Genomic DNA, 9,248 nt, shown 5'->3' with positions numbered 1-9,248 from the left:
GATGCATGTCTGGTTATGTCACATGGGGATTTAGACTTCTTTGTGGTAGGTTTGTGTGACTAGTCCACGGCAGCGTTTGAGATTCATACTGAAAGTAGTAAAGGAAACAGCTGCTTCCGTCACATCGTGGACAGCGTTTAGGAGCGGAGCATGCTGCACTTACTCGTCCTCATGTCACTTTTGCTCTTTGGAGGCTATGAAACGCCAACCAGAATGTTAACCGGCTCCATGGCATTTTGAGGCGAAAACGGGACAATGTCTGACGCTGTACACAATGAAATCAACCATGCAGTCTTTTGAGCCTGGAGGAGCAACACCAGCAGAGTACAAGACCATTTGGAACCATTTGGAGGTGCAATGGACCAATCTTATGTAAAAGCTTGACCAGTATTTGTTTTGCTAAAACCTTTGCTCTGTCACACCAAAATGAGCTCAATAATCTTCGAGAGCTTAATGTTTCGCACCAGAAGACTATGCACTTTGTTCAGCGAGCTTTTGTTTAAGGAGCTTTATTTTGAGGTAGGGTGCAGTCTAACCCAAAAAGTGGGAACATCATACCCATGACCTCTCACCTCGACGTGATGGACGTCGCTCCAGTTACGAACTCTGAAATACGAGCACCCAAATGTGCCAGGCCAGGCCAATAACCTGCTGGGCAGAGAAGTGTTGGACGTGTGCATGTTCCTTTTCCACTTTCAAAAAACTCCTGAAGACCCAGCTCTTTAGAGAACATCTACTCTCATAGCAACACTTACAACAAGTCTTACTGATCCTAGCACTCACCAGCCGTTAAACTGACAAGTAACTGTTAAAATACAGCACTCACCGACGCACTTATTCTTACTGTACTCTAATGTGTTTTTTTTAAACTGTCCTAAAATTGTGAGAATTGTTCTAAAACTTACTGTTTACCATGTTGTTAGTCGCTTTGGTTAAAAAAGCGTCAGCCAAATGTAATGTAATGTAATGTAATGCATGTAAGGCCCAGCACTCCATCTCCAAAAAGTCACTCTCCACGCACAGATCAAGCTTTCACATTCTCTCATTATCTCTCTCTCTTTCTCTCTCTCTCTCTCGCTCATTCTCTCTCTTTCTCTCTCACTTGCTCATTCTCTCTCTCTCTCTCTCTCTCTCTCTCTCTTTGCTGGGCTGCAGACGATCCTTTAATCTCATTAGCTGGACAAATCGCATCACCTGCTCCCCGTGGGTTTTGACTGGGCAGGACATTGGACGGGAGGTGGAGGGGTTGTTGGTGGAGCGGTCAGTGAGACCCCCTGGGGTGACTCATGCACCCAAACAGACCGGGGGGTGGTGGGAGTGAAGGTTGCATGAGGTGAGCGCTGTCTGCAGGCGGCCATGTTGGAGGGCTACTCCATGGCTCCATGGGGACACTAGAGACGAGGCAGCAGTGGTGACAACGGTGCCCTTTGCCGTGTTCCACAGAAGCTGGGGGGAAGCCGCGAGTCAGGAGAAATGCAATGTCACGTAGCGTTACAGTAGCATTACAATAGCACTCAAAGGCCTGTCTTTGCGGCCAGATATAGAACACAGAAAAAAAACAAACAAACAAACACACACACACACACACACAGTGTATGCAGGACTGCAGGCTGGTGTGTGTCAGCAGTCATTAATTTCAGCCAGCCAGTTTTGTCTGGGTCCCCTGAGTAACAATTAGAACACAAAGGCTGCTCTCCTCTGAACACCATAATGATCTCGCTCACGCTTAACTGGGACCAGCGGAGCTCCGATCACCCGTCACCAGACATGCCTCCCCTCCAGTGTGGCCTTCGCCATGGCCCATCTCCTGACTACTCCCAATACCTCAATTCTTGTCCAGGGATCCATCCAGCAAAGCTAAACATCGGCCAATGACACCAAGATAGATCTTAATGATTGCAATTCACCACTGCAGGTTTCAGCACAATTCCAATCTGAAGCATGAGAGAAGAACTTCGGCTCGGGGGGGATCAAGTGAGAGCTTGTCTGCTTTAATCAATGGATCACTCACTCAACCCTCCAAACACACTTGCTCTCTCTGACAAGGAGGGAGGACGTGACAGACACAGCCCTGCAGGAGGTGATGGTGGTGTGGGCGAAACTGTGCTGGTGTTTTTTGTATCTTTGAGAGACCCGTGCTTTACACGAGAACAAGAGCCAAGGAGTATGAAAAGAGGAGGGAACATGTATGTTTAGAGTGCATTAAAGGGGGAACATGTATGTTTAGAGTGCATTAAAGGGGGAAGTGGGGAATGTCTCGGGGCCGTCTTGTCACGCACCACAAAACCATCTGTTTTAAATGAAACACTTGGGATTGTTTGGTTTCTGCTTACCAGCACCACAACCCAGTGATTACGCTTCTCCTGAAGCCCCCTTTTAGGCTTTAGCCTGGTGTGGGATGGTGCTAGCCACTGAAGGTTGCTCACCTGGTTTTTGCAGACCTTCCACGTCTATGAAGTCAGCATTTATGATGGCACTGGAGACAATCTGCAGACAGGCAGGCGAGGTCACTTACGGGGGCCTCAAATCACCATACTGGACCCGAGTATCCCTAACAGTTTTTGACCCCAAAGAGGACGGGGCAAAATACAGGGAGGTCACTGCTTAGTGAGCCAGCAAGCCTGGAGTAACTTAACTGTAGGGTACTCAAAGTTGAAGAATGTATGTGTATATGTCACTGAGAGAGAGGGAGAGGGAGAGAGAGAGAGAGAGAGAGATCTGAGCACTCTAAACAGGTCACCTATACAGAGTGCACAAACCACACAAAGAGGACATTTCAAGAGGCTTGCTTGTGTGTGCTTGTGCGTGTGTGTGTGTGTGCCTGTGTGCGTGCAAACACACGGCTACGGTCTTGTGCTAGAGAAACACCTGACACTGAATGTTCAGGGCCCACCGATAGAGAGCAACAGTGAGAGAGAGAGCGGGTGAATGACTGTACTGTAACATAAGGAACTACTATAGTACAGTCAGCTGATGTTCACTTTTTGTTTCTCTCACACTTGGGGAGCGACAGCCATTTCCTGTCAGCGGAAAAGCTGTGTGTGCAAGCAAGTTGTAGCGTGCACCGCCCCAAGACGCTTGCACATGCGAAACTCACAAAGGCCAGGTCAGGGTTCAAGAAGTTTCCGTGCTGTGATGCGCAGCAGCAGACCTGGAGCCACAGCAGAGCACACAGCCAGTGGTTCTCACACCTAGGATGGATCTCACACACACACACACACACACCTAGGCTAAATCTCTCTCTCTTTCGCTCACTCTCTCTCTCTCACACACACACACACACACATTCCTAGTTTCTAGCCAGGATTTGCTCCTATGGCTTCTATGGCTGGGGAGGAGAGCTCCAAAAACAGGTCATAGTTTTTCACAGGAAGCTGCAAAACCAGAGCGCAGTTTAGAGTCTGCAGTGATTCAGAACGAGAGCACCTTGCAAATGCATGCAAGCAAAGACCAGATCTTAGATGATATATACTGGAAGAAAGAAAGACCCTCCGCCCCACAAGATGTGGGGCAAAACATGATATGCGAGATAAATGGGCAAAAGATGTTTTTGTTTGACTGCGTGCCACGTTTGAGACGTGTGTGAACTCACACGTCCGGCGGGCAAACATTCCGATCGGAAGAGTGTCGTGGGGACAAGAGGCAAGTGCAGGTGTCAAAGACAAGCCAGGACTCGGGGAAGAAATGTGCAAAAGCTCAGCACGTTGGTGGCACAGAGGCAGATCAATGGTCCCTGTTATCGTGCGTCTGCAGGGATGTTGGTGGCAGCCACAGAGAAGAGAAGTAGTTCACTATGTTCTTCTCTCAAATAGCAAGACAAGTCCTGTCATGTCTACATTCACTCACTACAACTCTATGGCTTGTGTCTCCATCTACCTCAGTCCTGTTTACCCAAGTCCTGTTTACGATGATCTGTTGATATTCTTGATTAAATGCATTAGTAAGCATTACTCAGAGAGATATCTAACGCAAAAATAGAATGGAACATTTAATTTCTCTGATGGAGACACCCTGGGCATATTATTAACTGGTACCTACTCCCCCCCACCCACACACACACACAGAGTTGAGGCCTCGTACTGTGTGAACAATTAAGACAGATATAGCAGGCTGGGAGACACAGTAACAGTCATCAATAGAAACAGTCTACAAGTTTTGCTTCCAACTTGCGTCTTGCACTTTGCTCAGGGACAGATTTTTAGAAACACATGCATCAAGGGGATAAGGACTAGAAATGGGTTGCAACTTAAATCCTCTAATACACAATGAATGCAATAAAGTCTCATCCCTGGGAACAAATACCAATGTTATTGGATTAGACCTGGCATCTTTGTTAATGGATGGACATGCTTTATTTTCCCCTGTATCTGCAACGTCCAAGACACAATCTTGAAAGCAGTCAACTGGACTCTCTCTCTCTCTCTCTCTCACACACACACACACACACACACACACACATGCGAGCACACAAAGAACAATCCCTGTTATTTACAAAAATCAGTGTACTAAATGACAATGTAACCTGTCTACTGAAGAGTTTGTTTATGCTATAATTAGAATTAAAAATCAAATTAAAAACTAACTGAAGTATTGGTTGGTTGTTTATTTATTACGTAATAACATAAGGTTTAGATAATAATTAACATGCTCAATTTCTGGATTATAGTTTATGAACCCAGTGCTTTGTAGACACAGCAAATTACACTGACCTTTTACACTCTTGTGTGAAGCCAGGTTTAGGCTAATTTAACCTGATTCCTCTATGTTTTTAGATACTAATGACAAGCATTACATGTAAACATAGATTCGTCAGAGGATATGCAGGACATCTGTGTTCTTCCACTCTCCATTGGTCTGTGTTCCCGCCAGTGTATGTACTTCCACTACTCGTTCAAGTAAATATGCTTGAGTGTATTTAGCCAGTAATTGTGTCCCTGTTTGTTCAGACGCCATTAACAGATGGCCGTGCATCCACGCTCAACAAAGCCTGTATTGTGTCTATAATAACGACCAGCGCTCAGTGGAGAAGAGCATCTGCAGAAAGAAGGTCCCGCTTTTGTCAACATTACTAAAATCAGGTGTAATTTGGCTCAATGCCTGCTTGACAGCAGGCCCTGGGGATGCGGACGTGTGGTAAGAGTTCCGTGACATTAAATAACCAGAGGTTATGGGGAACAAACTGTCTGACAAAGAGGCAAGTTTGACATGTTGGCCTATACTGTGTGTGTGCAGTGTGCGTTTGCGTTAGGTTGCCATTGGATAGGAATTAGATGTAGACATCACGCAGAGGGAATCCTGTCATTCCACAAAATTGGCACTGAGCGGAAAATGACCATATGCCGCACGCGAAGGCAGTGATTAGTGGAATGTGATGACAAGGAACGTCGAGAGAACTGGTTTAGCCAGACACCCAGAAGTGTCGTCGCGGCTGATAACAGTGACCTGGAGAACACCGTTGTGTACTTAAATGGATTTACATTCGGCTACGATTTGAAAGCAGGTTGGACCCCGAGAGAGAGCAAGAATCGGACCACGTTGTCTGCTTTGTGAAGAGACTTAAAACAAACGCTTACCAAAGTATTGTGCAGACTGCTAACTTACTTGAGAGCGTGAGGATGACAAAAATGCTATTAATTTATGATAAACACACTTGCGTAAAAGAAACGGAAGAGACCTTAGGATGTGCGTCTTCTGCAACGTTAACGCACAACTAGGCAAGCTAGCCAAGTTGATGTGTGCGCAGCCATATGGAACTGCAACAATTCAATAACGTTACAACTAAAAAAAAAATCAAGTGATTGATTAGGCAGCATGTCTTCTAGGCTACTAAAGACTACTTCATGACAGAATAAAGCCTAAATACTGAGCCAGCAAGCGACAGTTAAAGATCCTTGATTATTAAGCTCCGCTTCAACCGTCTCCAGTTGTCTAAAACAGGGTCTTACTGTTAGCTCCTGTTAGCTGTAGACAGGGGACTGCCATCAAAGCTCATTTTACATCTATGCAGCACCAAGTCTCTAATTTAAGTTAATTACACATGTTTTATGCAGTAATAATACATGCATGTGTTCCTTATCATAAAAGATACCCTTAAATCGCACGACGTTGACACCAAGACAGACATAATTCCTAGTTTTATGCTACTGCACACACATAGCTAGCTATTGTTTTCAAATGCTTTTTATACGTCATGATACCAAATGTTTAAAATATGAGCTCCCAGCAACCTTCATTCATCACATACATAAACACAATCCAGGATGAGTTGATAACGTCTACCACCTATGAACCTAAGTTACCCCAAACGATCACATTTTAAACGTTTGATTAATAAGAACACCACATTGTATAAATTACACAGTGAACTGGACCCCCCTCCTCAGATGGGGTGCTAGCAACAACGCTAACGTTAGCGAATGGACATCACCTCATTACAAAAAGAATAGATGAGGGAGGGGGGTGAGTTCACAGGGTTCGTTTTGCCGCTGTTCCATCGCTATGGCGAGACGAGAAATGGGCGAAGGACACTTACCATCTGGGTATCCTTGTAAGCGCAGTGAAGAGAAGGAAGATATGGTCTCCAAATACGTTCGATGTGCTGTGGTCGATGATTTTACCATTCGGCCCCCAGCCTCAAGCTAGTGTGTGGTATGTTTTCTGCATTCACTGAATAGCCAACCTCAGACCCGGCTTGCCTTGCTGTCTGCCTGCCTCCTGTCGTTTCCCCCTCCTCGCGCTTTTCTAGAGTCGATTTTTTTCACGCTATTTTTTTTTTATTCGGAAGGACGTCAGATGCTATTGGCTCCAGTCTCTCACCCCCTCCCCTTCACCGCGTTTTCTCCTCCCTTACCGGCTCGCCCTGAAATTGGCCTTTTTATCCATTGGCAAGAGCGATGATTTCAACCATTTCATGGTTAAAATATTATTAGTATATATTTTGTTGCATACTTAGGCGTTAAACATAGGCCTATGTAATGCCTAATTATTCATTATAATTGATTAATTAGTTTATATCTGTTTATGTTTATGTATATTTATATTCATGTGCCTACATGCTTAAATTTACACTCATACTACATTATTCAGATGAGGTGGCTAGAAATATTTTTAATTGATGTTTTGGCAACAACATTTCTCATTTTCTCATGTGGCTATAACTCTAAATAAAAGTATATTCTACATTGTAATACATATTTGTAGCCTACATGAAAAGCATGAGATGTAATAAATATGTAGTGTGTGGCAACCAACAACTCCAGTAAACCCATTTTCTGAGATGTGGTTTGTTTTTCCTACATTCAACAATATGTCCGAAGCAGACTAAACTATGACAGTAAAAAATGTCTATAAAAAGGCACATGTGGCTATAAAAAGCTCTCCAAAAGCTTAATTCACATGACTCGCATGAAGGTTGACTAAGACCCCTGATCCGGTTACATGTTTCTCACCAACACAAAACTGCTTGTGTCGTCAGCACAGCAGTCCCTATCCTAAGAGTATGACGTCTGCGGCTCATGTCATCAGTGCAAATCCCCCGTTCTTGTGCCCCACATCTGGCAGACAGTCTGCTAAGTCCCCTCGTGCCCTTGAGCAGCAGCACAGCAGTCGTGTGGAGAGGAGAGGAGAGGAGCCTCGGCCTGGGTTGAAGGATGGGCCACTGTGGTTCCAGTATGTAACATGTTTGTAGCATGCTGGATTGATCTGTTTTATCCAGATCTTAGATTAAAAAAACAAAACAAACATTGTGTTGTATTCAGTTAGGGGCAGCCTGTAATGGTTATAGCACCATGATCATCTACTTCACTCAATACACACACTGTACTGGACAGTATCTCTATTACCACTAATTCCCAACCAGCCTCTATGATTTACATGGCCATTTGCCTTCTGCAAAGCAGCATATTTAAAACAACAAATACAGTATGGTAATATGCTATGACTGCACACACACACACACACACACACACACACACACACACACACACATATATATATATATATATATATATTAATGCTATATATATAGCTATATATATAGCATGAGTCCATTGCCGTAAATGCACAACTGCCTGGAAATTGTCCACTCATCACATGTGAGTGCAAGCAGTAAGTCGGTAAGAGAGCACAAGAGTAATAGAAAGCAGTAGTAAAAAAGGGGCCAGAAAGAGAGAAGTCAGAATCAGGAAATGGAGGAAGGGAGAGAGAGCCTCTGGTAGAAGGGGGAGGAGGTGAAAGGACCCCATCTCTCTTCATTAGCTCTTCATCTCTCCTTGCAGGTTCTCTCTGTACTTGAGTCAGGAGTGTGTGTGTGTGTGCGCACGTGTGTGTAGTGGGTGACCCAGAGTCCAGTCATTAGAAACAGATGTCTGGGAGTGGGGAGGGGGTATCAGGGGCTGGGGGTTGCGGTAGGTGGTTCTGATTTAGGTGCTGGGGGTTTGCTGTGGGGAATAGGAAGCGTCTCCCATCTGCTGGTGCTAGTGGTGCGTGTGTGCATTTGCATGCAGGGGTTCCTAGGGCAAAAATAAGCAATAGACAATATGGTGGCATGTAAGGCTAGAAACCCTATGAAAAATGACAATAACCCATGTCCCACTCAACTGTAATAACAATAGAATAGCACAATGTTGTTTACATGGAAGTATTTCCTCTAAGCTTGGAATACCAGGTGGATGATGTTTGAAAAGGCACAACATATTGACTTGTCTGTCTTGGCAGATGCCTGTCGGTCTGAGTCTCCCATGGAAAGCGTCTGAAATCTGGAGTCCGTCTCCGGCCTGGAAACTCTGAACCAGACACAGAGGCTGTGGAACTCTGACCAAGACTGAAAGTGAAAGTCTTCAGTGCTTGAGATGGCAGGCTAGTCTGGGCGTTCAATCAAAGAAATAGTCTAAACACATTGTCGAGATCAGGTTACATCTAGTCAGTGACAGTTACCATGGGTCAAAGCTGAGGAACAGCATATGATGCTTCAGTGCCCCCTTCCCCCGCTCATACTCTGGGGCCTGTGGGTCACTCTGATGAGACGGGCCGGACGGTGCGCAAAGCAGCTTCTCTTCCTGTGAGGCTCTTGTTTACACAAGCTGCCTGATGGAGTGTAATGTGGTTGTAGGGACCAAATTAAAATTCTCAAGAGGATTTTCACACGGCTTGAAATATTAGCACATGAGCAGACCATTACACCCTCAAACATTAAATAAGGAACCACCAGCAGCAAAGAAACTGCAAAGCCAGCATGACGAGTCTGCGGG

At 45.0% G+C, this 9,248-nt stretch overlaps 1 protein-coding gene across 1 annotated transcript in view; it reads right to left on the bottom strand.

The window, feature by feature from the left end:
* Nucleotides 1-6,733, bottom strand: part of limd2 (LIM domain containing 2) — a 15,879-nt gene extending 9,146 nt beyond the window's left edge. The window contains exon 1 of the mRNA XM_042084911.1: nt 6,533-6,733. Coding sequence (XP_041940845.1) covers nt 6,533-6,535 — 3 coding nt within the window. The 5' untranslated portion in view covers nt 6,536-6,733. The remainder of the gene's footprint in view (nt 1-6,532) is intronic.
* Nucleotides 6,734-9,248: the final 2,515 nt, after the last annotated feature.

This window comes from Alosa sapidissima, chromosome 3, assembly GCF_018492685.1.
Source record: "Alosa sapidissima isolate fAloSap1 chromosome 3, fAloSap1.pri, whole genome shotgun sequence".
NCBI classification, from domain to species: Eukaryota; Metazoa; Chordata; class Actinopteri; order Clupeiformes; family Clupeidae; genus Alosa; species Alosa sapidissima.
Note: the sequence above shows the minus strand (reverse complement) of the source record. Positions and strands in the feature narration are given on the sequence as shown.